Source organism: Camelus bactrianus, chromosome 17 (assembly GCF_048773025.1).
Source record: "Camelus bactrianus isolate YW-2024 breed Bactrian camel chromosome 17, ASM4877302v1, whole genome shotgun sequence".
NCBI lineage: Eukaryota > Metazoa > Chordata > Mammalia > Artiodactyla > Camelidae > Camelus > Camelus bactrianus.
This window is the reverse complement of record NC_133555.1, coordinates 30,840,758-30,854,748: the sequence shown is the minus strand read 5'-3', so window position 1 is coordinate 30,854,748 and position 13,991 is coordinate 30,840,758. Positions and strand designations below refer to the sequence as shown.

General features: G+C 53.6%; 2 protein-coding genes and 2 long non-coding RNA genes across 19 annotated transcripts in view; 3 read left to right on the top strand and 1 right to left on the bottom strand.

Moving 5' to 3' along the window:
* CACNA1D (calcium voltage-gated channel subunit alpha1 D) overlaps nt 1–4,560 on the top strand; it is a 295,056-nt gene extending 290,496 nt beyond the window's left edge. For 6 of the 7 annotated variants that reach the window (XM_074344649.1, XM_074344648.1, XM_074344651.1 and 3 more), the window contains 3 exons: nt 863–984; nt 2,492–2,812; nt 3,265–4,560. In XM_074344649.1, coding sequence (XP_074200750.1) covers nt 863–984; nt 2,492–2,812; nt 3,265–3,558 — 737 coding nt within the window. In that variant the 3' untranslated portion in view covers nt 3,559–4,560. Of the gene's footprint in view, nt 1–862; nt 985–2,491; nt 2,813–3,264 lie in introns of those variants that run through there. The other variant, XM_074344652.1, reaches the window with a different exon arrangement.
* The window catches only part of CHDH (choline dehydrogenase), a 45,051-nt gene continuing 35,491 nt past the window's right edge, over nt 4,432–13,991 (bottom strand). For 8 of the 10 annotated variants that reach the window (XM_074344654.1, XM_074344662.1, XM_074344657.1 and 5 more), the window contains 5 exons: nt 13,372–13,501; nt 12,263–12,397; nt 10,887–11,029; nt 10,323–10,425; nt 4,432–9,611 (listed from right to left, as the gene is read on the bottom strand). In XM_074344654.1, the coding sequence (XP_074200755.1) occupies nt 9,193–9,611; nt 10,323–10,425; nt 10,887–11,029; nt 12,263–12,397; nt 13,372–13,501 (930 nt within the window). In that variant the 3' untranslated portion in view covers nt 4,432–9,192. The remainder of the gene's footprint in view (nt 9,612–10,322; nt 10,426–10,886; nt 11,030–12,262; nt 12,398–13,371; nt 13,502–13,991) is intronic. The other 2 variants (XR_012499976.1, XR_012499977.1) reach the window with 2 other exon arrangements.
* On the top strand, nt 6,667–10,930 carry LOC123612263 (uncharacterized). Its single transcript, XR_006719470.2, has 3 exons — nt 6,667–6,800; nt 8,252–8,403; nt 10,794–10,930. It is a non-coding gene; the product is annotated as an uncharacterized LOC123612263 (long non-coding RNA).
* LOC123612262 (uncharacterized) lies at nt 10,940–13,338 on the top strand. Its single transcript, XR_006719468.2, has 3 exons — nt 10,940–11,074; nt 11,958–12,142; nt 12,242–13,338. It is a non-coding gene; the product is annotated as an uncharacterized LOC123612262 (long non-coding RNA).

The following is a 13,991-nucleotide window of genomic DNA, read 5'->3' as shown; positions in this document are numbered from 1 at the left end:
GAATTAGGGGTGTCTGGAGTTCTGCTAGGGCGAAGGCAGATTCAAGAAAGGAGTGTTGAGGTGACTCAGTGCTGCCTTGCAAGTGTCTGGAGAGGCTGCCGAGGCAGCTCTGCGGTGCCAGCACCTGTGGAGATGTGTCCTGGGGAGGCCTCTGGCCTGTGCTTGCGGGCCCAGAATTCAGACCCATCTCCCAGGCCTGGTGCCCTGTGAAGCCACGAGCTCCGGATCATCTTGTCATCCCTCAACCTGTTCTAAGCCTCTGTTCGAAGTGGCCATTAACAGGACAACCAACCACATTCTTTAAAGTTCGACGTTTCCTTTCTTGTTTGTTTTGTCTTTGCTGCTGGGGAAGCTGGGTCTTTCCCAACCAAAGAATCTGCTTATTACCTGAGTGGGTGACAGGGCAGGTGGCAAACAGAAGTGTAAGTGCGGGAGTCCCAGCAGGGTGTCACGCCTCCCACATACATTCAGGAGGCCTGGAAGGTGAGGACAGGGCCGTTTGCAAGTGGCTCTGGGATTCTAGAATGAGGTCATGTACTTGACCTGACATGCTGTGTCCCCACCTCATGCAGGGCCAGGGGCTTCAAGTCAGAACAGCTGCCCTCTGGCTGCCTCTAGTTCCTGCCCTGGAGAGCAGGTGCAGCAGGGATGAGAAATCAACTTGCACTTTTTGAAAACATCCCTCAGTTGGGCTTCTTCTTCCAAAGTTCTGAGACCTCACTGCCTAGTGCTTTCTCTCAGATGTGGTGCTTGCTTCTTCCTGGGCTCCCTGCTGAACATCCAGGGGGCTGCCCCGACCCTAGAGCCCCGGGGCCCTGACAGAGCTTGTTTCACAACTGCATGGTGTGCTCTGATTTCTCAGCCCACCGGAGGTCCTCCTTCAACTTCGAGTGCCTGCGCCGGCAGAGCAGCCAGGAGGAGGTCCCGCCCTCCCCCGCCCTCCCCCACCGCGCGGCCCTGCCTCTGCACCTGATGCAGCAACAGGTGAGCAGGCCCACCGGGCCCTGCCCCTACGGCCGATGGGCACCCTCTTCCCCTTGGCCCCTAGCGCCGGTGGGAAGTGGGGAACCTTCACATGCACTCTGGTTCAGTCCTATAACAACCCCGCCAAATAGAAACAATCGTGAACCCTCTCCTATGGACGAGCAAACATCGGAGAGGGAAGGTGACATCCCTGAGCTCACACAGGAGGTGAGTGGCTGACTTGGCTTTTGAGTTCAGGGCCACCAGCTTCCACAGCTGGGGTCTTATCCTCAGTGCACACCTTTCCTCGGCACTGAAGGCAGGGCCTGGGACAACCCACGCCCCAGGGAGTGGCGGACACTTGACTGACCCTGAACAGTCAGTGCTGCCCTTTGTTTGCTCTGAGAGGTTGTCCTGTCACTTATGGAGCCCTCTGGGGCTAGGCCCTGGGGTCACGAGGGTGGATGAGCCTCCAACCTGCCTGCAAGGGGGATGTGGTCCAGGGAGACGGACCTGTCCAGTGAGGGCGGCCAGACAGGAAGGAGCCTACTCTCCGGGGCTTTGCCTCCAGGACAAGAATGTGGTACTTTTTCTTCCTGAGAAGAGCACATGAGAGATGCTGTCCTCTCAGGTCTTTGGGTCTGGGGACAGGTGGGAGCACACACCGTACAGTGAGCGTTGAGGGCCAGCCTTCCCGGCGGGCTTCCTACCCCAAGCGTCCTGAACACATGAACACCAACTGCCATTTCAGAGTCTCTGTTCAGGTTTCTCTGCCAGCCTTTTCCTTTTCTGCCTTCCATTTTTATGTTAACTTTCGTGTCCTGCTTTGTCGTGGATAGAGGACAAACGCTGGGAAGGCCCAGGCCCTCAAACGCCACATCCCCCACAGGCATGGAGGTCTATCCTGGCGGGCTTGCGGGTGACAGTGCCCTTCCCTCTGCTGCCCACCCTGCCTCTCTCCAGCCATCCTGGCTTCTGATTTGGCTACAGGCCTGGCTGTTCACAGGACTAGGCCTCAGTGTGCCCCTCTGCAGAGTGGGACACCAAGGCAGACCTGCGTGGTACCGCTGTGGGTAGGAGAAGCAGGTTTGTACTCGGTGCTTCAGAGCAAAGTGCTGGCCGTGGGATGCGTTGCCCTTAGGAGAACCAGCCTGTTTCCCTATGAGCGCTGGGCGCTGTCAGTTTGCCCTGAGTGTACTTCCCTGTTCAAACCCAGAGTGAACTGGCTGGCATGTTCATACCCCACGGCTGGTGTGTCTTCCCTGAGCCATCTTTGTTATGAAACAATTTCACAAATTAGCAACTGATTCCTACTTGGGAAGTCATAGGAAACATGTAGACTTGGGGAAAAAGAATTCCCAGTTTGTGAGAAAGCCAAGTGTTTATGGCCAGCACTCTGAATTCCTCAGTGTGCTCCTGTCCTTCCGAAGCCCTGTGAAACAGCGCCTCATGCCTGGCCTGTTCTCAGGGGGCCTAAGGCTGGGACTGCTGAGGACTTCTGGTCTCCCCACTTCCTCTTTCTCCTCAGATCATGGCAGTTGCTGGCCTAGATTCCAGTAAAGCCCAGAAGTACTCGCCGAGCCACTCCACCCGGTCGTGGGCCACCCCTCCAGCGACCCCATCGTATCGGGACTGGACGCCATGCTACACCCCCCTGATCCAGGTCGAGCGGCCAGAGGCCCTGGACCAGGTCAACGGCAGCCTGCCGTCCCTGCACCGCAGCTCGTGGTACACGGACGAGCCTGCCATCTCCTATCGGACCTTCACACCAGCCAGCCTGACCGTCCCCAGCAGCTTCCACAGCAAAAACAGTGACAAGCAGAGGAGTGCAGACAGCTTGGTGGAGGCAGTGAGTTGGCCACGGGAGGGCGCAAGTGGGGAGAACCACGCACAGCAGGAGCGGGTGTGGGTTCTGAGGGCGGACAGGCTCAGAGTCACCCTGCCTGGCTTTTGAACCTGGGCACGTCTACTCCTTAGCAGCAGGGATGGTACTTAAAGGATGAATATAGAAACACCACCCCTGCTGGGTTTCATCAGTTAGCTATGCCTAGGATTGTGTGTGCTGCTCCTGCAGATACTAGTTTATACTGAAGTACTTGCCCCCCATGCATTTCACTCGTTGGGCCACGTGCAGTTTTTGAACTCTTTAGGTTTTCAAAGCCATTTACCTTCACCCTGTTATCACGTATGGGGTCACGTATCGGGGACGGGCTGAGTCCCAAAAGCACATCATGCAGTCGGTGCTTCAGGTGGTTTTCCTGTCATTTTCCATTCACACCACTGATCCTCTTTCCTGTCTAGGTCCTGATATCCGAAGGCTTAGGACGATATGCGAGGGACCCAAAATTTGTGTCGGCAACAAAACACGAAATTGCCGACGCCTGTGACCTGACCATTGACGAGATGGAGAGTGCGGCCAGCACCCTGCTGAACGGGAACGTGCATCCCCGGGCCAACGGGGACGTGGGCCCTGTCTCACACCGGCAGGACTATGAGCTCCAGGACTTCGGGCCGGGCTACAGCGACGAGGAGCCAGACCCTGGGAGGGATGAGGAGGACCTGGCAGATGAAATGATTTGCATCACCACCCTGTAACCTCCAGGGAGGGGCAGACTGGCTCTGGCCTCAGGTGGGATGCCAGAGGGCCAGGGGAAAAGTGCCTCTGTAGTTAGGAAGATTTAGGCACTAGTGTGGAGTCCCTATTCAATTAGACTTTTGTACAAGTGATGTCATGCCTCAAGGAAGCCATAAACCTGGTAGGGAACAACCGTGTCCATGTGCTCAGCCCCAGCCCAGCTGCAGGCAAGAGCAGGTCCAGCCCTCCCGGAGAGGAACAGTGAGGAGGCCGGACAAGCCTGCCCGCATGTGCTGGTCCGGAGCGCACACCCACCGCCCGCAGGCACGGGGAAGGGGGGGAGAAGGTTTAAGGTGATGACGATCACCATACCTGTGTCATTACCTCAGCCGTCGGTCTAGCATATCAGACGTTCACTGGGCCCAGCATATCCATTTTTAAACCCTTTCCCCCCAAACACACTGCTTCCTGGTTCCCGTGCAGCTGTTCTGAAATACAGTGTGTAATCAGGACCTACCTACCAGCCGCCGTCCTGAGGGGGAGCAGGACCCTGTCGACAGGGTTTTCTGTGACGTGAGGCCAGTTTACAGGAGAGAGCATCACTCTGACGGTCGGTCTTTGACTGTCGGGCTAAGAGCAGCTGTAAACTGGAATAATAATGCACTCGCAACCAGGTAAACTTAGATACACTAGTTTGTTTAAAAATTATAGATTTACTGTACATGACTTGTAATATACTATAATTTGTACTTGTAAAGAGATGGTCTATATTTTGTAATTATTGTACCGTATTTGAAATGCAGCAATATTCCTGGGTCCTAATAATTGTAGTTTCCCACTGAAATCTAGAAACTATTAGTATTTTTACTCGGGCTATACAGAAGTAGAAGAAATAGAGCCAATTCTCATTTATTCAGTGAAAATCTTTTGGGGGTAAAATTTTAAGTTTAAAAGAACTTGACACTACAGAGATTTTTTCTAAAATATTTTGAGTCACTATAAATCTATCTTTACACACGAGATACCAGATGACTATCTGCAGTCTTTTCTTTGGGCCAGGGTTCTGTGATTTGATATTGTACTTTCCGATCCACCATGGGTTGCAGCTGTCTTTTGTTTTACTTTAATACCCCTCCAATGAGTTCACTGCAGAGTAGGTCGAGCTGGCTCCTCTGACCCTGGGGCATCACAGCCGTGGTCTTCTCAGCTGCCCCCACAGGACCTTTTTGCCTTTCCGATGCAGAAATAATCTCACAGGTGAATGAACTCTCTCTGCTGTCGTCCCCCGAGGACTGGTGAGGCTGCTTGCTTGTCTTAGGAAATACGGAGTCCTGGGGCAGGGGGCCGAGGGGGCCAAGTGCTGATCTCCAGGCCCAGATGTCGGGGTCTGTACGAATCATATTGTTGCCTTTTTTACGAAACACTGCTGTACTGTGTGTTCTCTTTGAGGGCTTTTATATGCAACTGAACGAGGGCTGACGTTTTCATTAGAATGCACTCACTCTCCAGCTGGACTTCCTGATGAAAACCCACTTTTGGATCATGAGACCCATCAAGGATTCCTTTTCTGTTCACAGAATTATGCCAACTTTGTCAAGTTAGCGACCTTGGCAGGGATTCCCTGCAGTCAAAAAGACTGGTAGCAATTTTTGGTTTGAAATTTTTAATTATATCATCTATTAATTTTTTGGGGGGGGGGGTTTGGTTTTGTAAATAACACTTTGTTATGAAGACCTTACAAACCTCTTCTTAAGACATTCTTACTCCAGATCCAGGCAAAAACACTTCAAGGTTTGTAAATGACTATTTCCTGACGTAACTTCTTTTTTATTAAAACGTAAAATCAAACTGTGTAATAATTTTATTGTATTTGGGAGCTCTCCTTGCAAAGAGCTGGTGTTCGTCAGTGAAAGCTTCAAAAGGGGCAGGTACTCTGAGGACATGTCTGTAATTATGTAGATTTTTTCTTATCCTCACAGCTCCTTGGATGCCAACGTTAACTTAACACCAGCTGCCGGTAGCACTGTTTCTCCTAAAGGGCTAACTCACTGACACCGTCATCTCGGACTCTGTCTCTTCACCGGGTACTGGTTGACTGCATGGCTTACTGTCATCCGTCCACGACTGCCCTGCCCGGACGGCACTTCTTGGCACAGGTGACGACCTTTTCTAGTCAGCACTTAAAACCTGGCATTTTCAAAGGCTGCACCACTCCTCATGTCTGTCAGCTAACATTAAATTTTCTTTTGTGAGAAAAACTTGAAGTTGCAGAGCATGGTTTTTACCTTTTAGGAGTTTTAAGATTAAATGTCTCTCCTCTTTGGTTCCTCTCCCCACCCCTAAAAAGTCATTTTGTTGTGTCCCCAGGAATAGTACATTGTTTTTTTTCATCTGTGTTTTCTGTGATATCATAAGATGGAAATGGCAGCTCTAACTACTGACACGCAAGAACTTCATTAACAGCCGTCTCCGTGATTTCCATCAGACAGCCGAGCCAGAAGGCACCTCCCAGCTCCACCCTGAAATGTTTCAGAATCGGGCCAAGGCTGGGAGGGGTGCATTGCGAAGGCCCCAGAAGCTTCTCGGTGTACAGAGTGGGCTTCAGCTGCCCAGCGAACCTACTTTATGGCTGATCCTGCACTTAGGAGAGAAACCAGAGCAGTTAATGTCATACTGTTTGTTTTACAGTCCTAAGTAAGTGTCTTTGCCTGTCTTCCTCAAAGGTTTTCATTGTTAGGATGTGTGGTCAGTTTGTTCTGAAAACTGGTTAGTGTCACAGTACCAGCTCCTTTATTAGCCTCCCTAGATGCAGACTCCTGCTGTGCCTTCACCTGTTGAAAAAGTTTTAATTTCTCTAAAATGATACTCCTTTCCTACCGGGACTAGGAGGCAGGTGAGAAAGAGGAGCAGACCTGGGGCCTTTGCTTCCAGCAGGGAAACAACAGTGTTAAGTGGCCTTGAGGGCGCCCCGCGGGGCCGGGGGCAGGAGCTCCCCTGGGAGACTGCCTGGGTCTCAGTTCAGGGCCAGTGGGGAAGGCTGTGTGCTTTTCTCTGGCTTTTAAGAGAAAAGCTCCTACTATGAGATCTGATGTTCAGCTGTTCAGTGGAAATAAGAAACAACCTTTGGGCAGAAGACCATGGTTTGGATGGAGAGAAGACTATATTTATGGACAATTCCTGAGCCTGCACTGGAAACAGGAGGGCCGCACATGAAGGCACCAGAGCCCCGCTTCGGGACCTGCCATTTCCTGGTCATCTGCAGGTAGGCTGCTCCTTTGCCCCTTTTTCCAACCACGAATGACCTGTTGAGGCTGCAGCTTAAACACTGGCTTCTTCACATGGGTCCGTGTTCCTCAAAGCCTGGGCACAGCTTTCTGTTAGGCTTTTTCAACCATTTTTTTTAATGTACATTTTTCCTTAAATGTACATTTTTCCATGTTGGGGGTCTTGCAAGCTTGCAGCTAAGGGGCTTACCTGACAGTCTCCATGGTTCCTCGAGAGGCTGAGTGCCGGCTGGCCTCTGTGCCCTTGGGCCTCTTGACTGTGGTCGTCCTCCGTCTCTGGCTTCCTCAGCCAACGACCCTCCCTTCTGAGGTGGAAGGTTCCCTCGTGGCGGTGGGACTTTCAGACAGCCCGTTGCTGGGACACTGCTCCTCTCTGCCCAGGTGGCCACAGCACTCACCTGTCAGGGCTCGAGTGAGGAACCACTTGCGGTCACAATATTCTGTCTGTCCGCGGTCTGAACCCCAACAGCAGTTTTCCTGTGGGGTGCTGGGTCTCTGACACTCATGGTCTCCTGTGAAAGGTATTTCTGTGTGTGGCGGTGCCGTGGGCTTGTGCGGAACAAGGCCTGGGAAGCAGGCGGGGGAGCGGGGCCTGCATGTCCCTCCGACTGTACAGGCTCCTTGGGGCACGTCACTATCTACCAAGTCAGCCACTGTGTCAGAGGCTGGGCCCGGCCCGGCACGCAAAGGTGGCAGAATGAATGACCAGCACCAGAGATCAGCAGTCACGGTCAGGCCTGGGACCCCTCTCCCCACACACATACCGCTAAGGTGTCACTTCGTGGCCCTCAGAGTGGTGGGCTGGCACCTGCACTCCTGCTGCTCCTTAATCCCTGCAGGAGGCTCCAAGACCCAACAGATGCCTGTGGGGAAGGTGGAGACGTCTCTAGGAGAAAGAAGGCTCTTGGCAGATTTAAAATTTTCTTTCTTGACCCTCCCTTGGAACAGAAAACAAAGATACAGTTCAGATTAAACAAGAATTCCTTACACATTTTTAAAGGAAGCAAGGTGTGACAGTTTTCTTCTTTCCACTTTTCTGGAATCTTTCTCAGAAACATAAATTGCAGCTGTCAGGCCTCCAAGCCACCTCAGTCCACTGTGATCTGGGTGAAGCCTGGAATGTTCCACGTTCCTCCCTTCTTGATTCTGGGCCCAGCACGACAGGTTGGACTAAAACTGCAATTATCTTTCCTGCCACAGACTGGGTATCGCCAGAAAAATCAATCCAAAGTGTTTTCAAGTTTTCATTACCTTGTAACAACAGTCCGGATAAGGCATCTCAGTTCAAAAATAAGTTACAGAATTGCATTGCTGAATTATAAATTTAAAGATCAGAGAGCTATTTTAAATGCTACTTTGTATCTGTTTTCCCCCTAACCTCAAATCTTCACCAATTTATTTTTCTTTCACTCAGTTGTGTTTTTTACAGGATCAGGATCATAGTTTCACTTGACTGCTTCTTCCATCAGTCTGGCTCCCGCCTGGCCCGTGGACGTGGGGAGGATGAGAACTAGCCAGCCATGGCCGCTGCGGAGCCGCTCCGTTCCCCAGGCTGAGGGAGGCCTCCTCGCAGCCTAGCAGGTCTGCATGGACCGGGGCCAGGGATGCCGGTTTGCTCTGGGTTTCTAGGTTTCCTGGCAACAGGAGAATCTTTAAAAATGCTAAATCATGAAACCTATGGTAGTGAAGAAGCCTTCCAGACTCGTTTCCTGGGACAAGATCCGGAACTCCTCTCATTGGGCTGATGATGTTAGTAAGAACTGAGCATCGAGACGTGGGTGGCAAGCCCCTCAGCAGGACCTACCTGAGCACAGGTTCCTGCCTCGCTGTGGGACTGAAGTGGCAGAGGAAGGAGAAGCCTGTGTCTCCCAGGAGGCAGCTTTCCTTCTGGACGGGGATGCTGGCGGCTGTGCCCATTGCAGCTGCACTTCCAGTTTTCAGCCGGAGGAGGAGGACGCCCCAGCCTCCGTGCCAGCACCCTGCTCTTTAAGGAGCTTGCCTCCAGCGAGAACCACCGTCTTCAAGTCCTCCCGGGCCAAGGGAGGCAGCAGGCAGGAGGACACTGGGTTGGAGAGCACCACAGAATAGAAGACAAGGACCTGGTAGGAGTTAACCCTTCTCCACCAGACTCCCCTCCCCTCTGCTGTCCCACCAGGAGGCAGGGAAGAGGGGCCCCAGAGAACGCTGGCCTTCCCCAGAAGGCCCACAGGGACATGCTGGGAAGAAGGAACCTGATTCACTGACCAGTACTGGTCTCATTTCTTAAGAAATTACCCAGTTCTCAGCCACTGAATCATGACATGCTAGAGAAGTTCAGGGAAGAGTATTTAAAGCAAGGGCTGTGCTGGGCCTTCTCAGGCAGAGACAGCCTCAACGCTGGGTGGCCAGGGTCCTGGGCTTGTAGACGGGGACATTCTCGTCCCAGAGTGCCGGCCGCCCCCTAATGATGTCAGCTGCCTTCTCTGCGATCATGATGGTGGGGGCGTTCAGGTTGCCACTGACCACACTGGGCATGATGGAGGCATCGACCACCCGGAGGTTTTCCACCCCGAGCACCCTGGTCTGCGGGTCCACCACTGCAGTGGGGTCAGAGGGCTGGCCCATCTTGCAGGTGCATGCCGGGTGGTAGGCGCTGTCTGCTTTTGCTCGCACGAAAGCGTCTATCTCCTTATCTGACTGGATATGGCTTCCTGGCTGGAGTTCCTGCCCCCGGAATGGTGCCAGGGCTTTCTGTGCAAAAATTTCCCTAGTTAGCCTCACACACCGCCGGAAGTCATCAATGTCAGCTTCTGTCAAGGAGAAGAAAGAGGTGAGATGCCTCCTCTTACCATGCTGGCTTTGTAGGAAGGTTCTCTAAGTGAAGAGGCTCAGTAAGCTGCCTGAGACGACACTTCATGGGCACAGAGGTCCGAGCCACCAGGTTGCCTGTCACCTACCTATTGGTGGCTACAGGTCAACCAAGCACAGTCCCATGAAGCCCAAACAGGCAGCATCCTTGACCAACACAGCTCGCCCCAGAGGCCCCAGGTTTAAATCAGGGATCTACATTTTATCCATAAAATGGAGGTAGGAATACATGCCCTGCCCTGTGGGGACCGTGCATTTTTGCTGGCCGTAAAGGGGCAGACCCAGGAATGTAACTGGCTTTTAGAGGATGTGCACAGGAACAGTACAAAAAATGCTCTACGAGCCACCTATACACAGCCAGATCCCTTTGTATCTCTTGGGAGATTGTTCTGAAAGCTACACATTCCTTGTAATGTGTAAAGTGATGTCCCAGAGTTACTATAAGTGACCCACACACTACATAGCGGCATGGGCAAGTTTACAGCCCAGAACTATGGGGTGGAGAGAGGGCAGGCAGAGCATGACTTGTGTCTCAAAAAGTGGGGGCCAAGAGTAAGATTTCAGGGTCCAGTATGAACCTCATAAAGGCATTCATTCATTCAGTGACCCAGCAAGCCCAGACCCAAGAGAGACAAAGGTGGCTGGTGGATTACCTGTTGACAAGTAGTTGGGTTGGATCACAGGGTGGTCGTGGGGGTTGGCACTTCTCAGTTTGAGCCAGCCCACACTTGTGCCCCGCATGGTCCCCACGTGCACCTAGAAGAGCCCAGAGGAAGCGGTGACCTCCATCAACCCCCCCAACTTGGTCATTTAGAGAGGCCCCAGGTCTCCTGTGAGGTGGGGCTCAGCACCAAGACAATTAAGAGCGGATACATTTGAGCATCTGCCTGCATCTTACCTCCCCCACCCCCACAAGGGATCAAGCCACCTCCATTAATCACTCCTGCCTCCTGGCTCTATACCTAATTGTCCAAAATGTTCAGGGGCTGGCCGTCCCTGGGCAGAGCTGACCTCTTTGTCCACTTCTAGTACTCAGGCCGCTGAGCTGGGTGCAGTTCTCACCTTCCCATGCACCACGCAGTCTGTCTCACTTCACCTCTCGCTCCCCTGTTCCTTCCCCTCAGATACTCTGAGCAGCTGGAGGGCAGGGTGCAGGCTTCCGGGCCACCCCTCCCCCAGCCGAAGGCCCTGCTGCAGCAGAGAGACCACCTGCCCACCTGGTAAGCCTCCTGCTGCGCGGGAACCCGCCCGTGGTCGATCACCTGGGACGGCAGGAAGTGGAACTGGATGTCCGGATGGGGGACGCCTGCCTGGCTCCGGATGAACCCACCTGTCTCCAAATGGGCTGTGGCTCCATCCCCTGAGAACCAGAAGATGATGAGGCAGAAAAGCAAGTCCGGGTCTGGTAAGTGGCCAGCCTCCTCCTCCTCTTCCTGTCCTATATTCCAGTGCCTGGACCCAAGTCCTCAGCTCTGTCCTCTTTCCTCCAGGTGGGCTTACCCAGCACCAGGGCTTTCAATATCAGCTCCGGGCCAAGGGGCTTCAGTGTTGCCTCCTCCCCTAACTTCACCGCTGCCACCTTGACTGTGGGACCTGAGGTCCCATGGGCATCTCAAGCCCAGCTCAGCCCCGCGTCCACGCCAGACTGCTCCTCTCAGTCAAGGCTAAAATCAGAAACTCCTCCCTCTACTCCATTGCTCATGATCAAGCCCATCAGGAAGTCTCATTAACTTCAGCTCCAAAATCGACTTCACTCACACCCCAACCTCCAGCCAAGTCCAGATCGCCTCTTAAGTGGTGGCTCCAATGGCATCCTTGATGGGATCTGACCTACCTCTGTGCTTCCTGCAGCCCACCCTTCACACACAGCCCTGATCAAGCTCAAGGCCCTCCTCTTCCATCCAACCTCCCATCACTGCTGCCTCCTCCAGGTGCTGCAGTCTCCCTGACCCAACAAATTCATTATTCACTCACACACACTAAATGCGTAGCCGCAGGGCCTTTGCACGTATTATTCCTGCCTCTCAGACCCCCTGCCACCATTCTCCAGCTTAATTAACATCCTGATTGTTCCTTCACTGTACTTAAAACTTAGCATGTTGCTTGCATCATTAGCACTTCTCACCATGTAGCCCAGCACACAGTAGGTAAGCAAGGAATGCATGCTGAGCACGCAAAGCACCATTTCCTGGCAAAACAGTTCTCTGAGACAAATGATGAGAAATGGAGGCTGATTCTGTAGTCTGCCACCAAGTGCTTTTTCCATACCTTTTGTCCTGGCCCCTTAGACCCCAGACTGTGTCCAGCATGAGGCCATCCCCATCCATCTGTCAGGGAGAGCAGCACCTTACCCCTGCGGACTCACTCCCTGGGCAGGCCCTGTGCTACCGTGGCTGGGCCTCACACCAGCCGCCAGGCAGGAACTGTGTATCTCGCTTCCGCAGATGGGAAGACTGAGGCTCAAAGAGCTAAGGTAATTCACAGCCCAGCTTTAAACCAGGAACCTGGGGCCACAGCCCTTGCTAGGCACTTCAGGAAGGAGGCCGTGCTGGCACAGACCCTCTCTCCCCAGGTCGTGGACGCGCACACCCACCTGTGAACTTCCAGAGCCACTCCAGGCCAATCCGGACCTTCCTCAAGGGCTTCTGCGCAGAGTGGAGGGTGATGGGGCGGGTGCACGCCTGCTGGATGTACACCTCCAGGTGATCTTGCAGGTTCTGGCCAACCCCTGAAACGGGAGGGAGTGGTTAGGAAAATGGCTCCTAAGGCAGCTTAGCTGAGCTCTCAGCGTCCCCTGGTCTTGAGAACTTCTCCCCCATCCACCTACCTGCCAGTCTCGCTCCTGCTCATTCCCAGGGACACCATTCCCACACTCCTGGCCACCTCTGGCCCTCTCAGATTCTGCCAAAGCTGCCTGTCCTGACACTTGCCCCCAGGGCAGCACCTGTCACCCTCCAGGTCCTTCCTGCCCAGCAGCACCCTCCACAAGGGCAGGGCCCATGCCTACAGCTGGCTCCATGCAGCGAGCTGTCCCAGCACGGCTGATGGCCAGATGGCCTGACAGCCCACCCTCACCCCTGGCCTGGGGAGGAGGGAAGGCGACCTGTGCCGACCCCACGTGAACTCATCCAAGCCCGGGGGGTGCTGGGCAGGGCAGTCACAGACCAGCACTTCCACAGGCCTCTTACAATGAAGCCTCGATGCAAAAAGGCCCAGGCCTCTGACTGGATTATGAGAGAGGGCAAGAGGGACAGGACCCAGCCCCGCAGGACATCAGGAACAGCCTATAAAATAAACATTAGGCCTGGGAGAACTGTCGTAGCATGAAGAGCATGCCAGGGTAACTGGTGAGTCCTGAGGATGGAAAACACCAAGGCCTGGACCCCTCTCACCACAGGGCTGCCCTGGTGACCTGCCTAAACCTGGCCCAGTCGGCTTTTCAGGATGAGGCTCCCTGCCAGTGGGACATGCTGCTGGGATGGATGGGCTGGCCAGAGAAGGGAGGAAAACCACGCGAGGGCTTGGGGTCCCCCTGGGAGTAGGAGTCCAGGGAGGCATGGGGACCTTCAGGCTCATGAGAAGAATGTGACAGTTCTGTGAAGCCCTGACTCTTGTTCCCTCCCCACCCCATGCTAATAAAATACAATAAACCATTTTATGTAGCAGAGACTGCTCTGGGGTGCAGTGCGGAAGGGAGCTCACCAGGAAGGTGGCACACCACCGAGATGCCCAGTTTCTTGAGGTCGTCTGCGTTGCCCACGCCGGAGAGCATGAGCAGCTGCGGAGAGTTGATGGCACCTCCGCTCAGAATCACCTCCTTGCTGGCATAAGCCTAGAAGAGGCACAGGGGCATGCAGGTCACACAGTTCCCAAAAAGCCAGTCAGAACCCCAAGAATGCAGCCATGACATACCCCAGTGGTGGCCGGGGGTCCTGCTCACAGGCCCAAGAGCGAGGAAGAAGATGCTCAGGGCGCCACTAAGTGAAAGCAGCCTGCACGTGCAGCTGTGGGGTATGTGTGGTCATAAACAGTGGTTCATACTCATACATTCTGCAACAGCCAGGCAGTAAGGATGGTCTTAAAAACAGGGCTGCAGAGCTTAAATTAGATAAATGAAAGCAGGCACTCAAGTGAGCAGTTGAAATAAAGCACGTGATGACCCAGGTCTTCACGTGGGATGCAGAACAGTCCCCACATGCTAGTGGAAAACAGCACAGTGCAGAAATAAGGAGTGTGAGCCCATGGACGGTTTTTAGTCTCTAACAGAAACCTGCCAATTTTTGGACAAGTGTAGAAGGCAGAAGCAGCCAGAGGCTCATGGG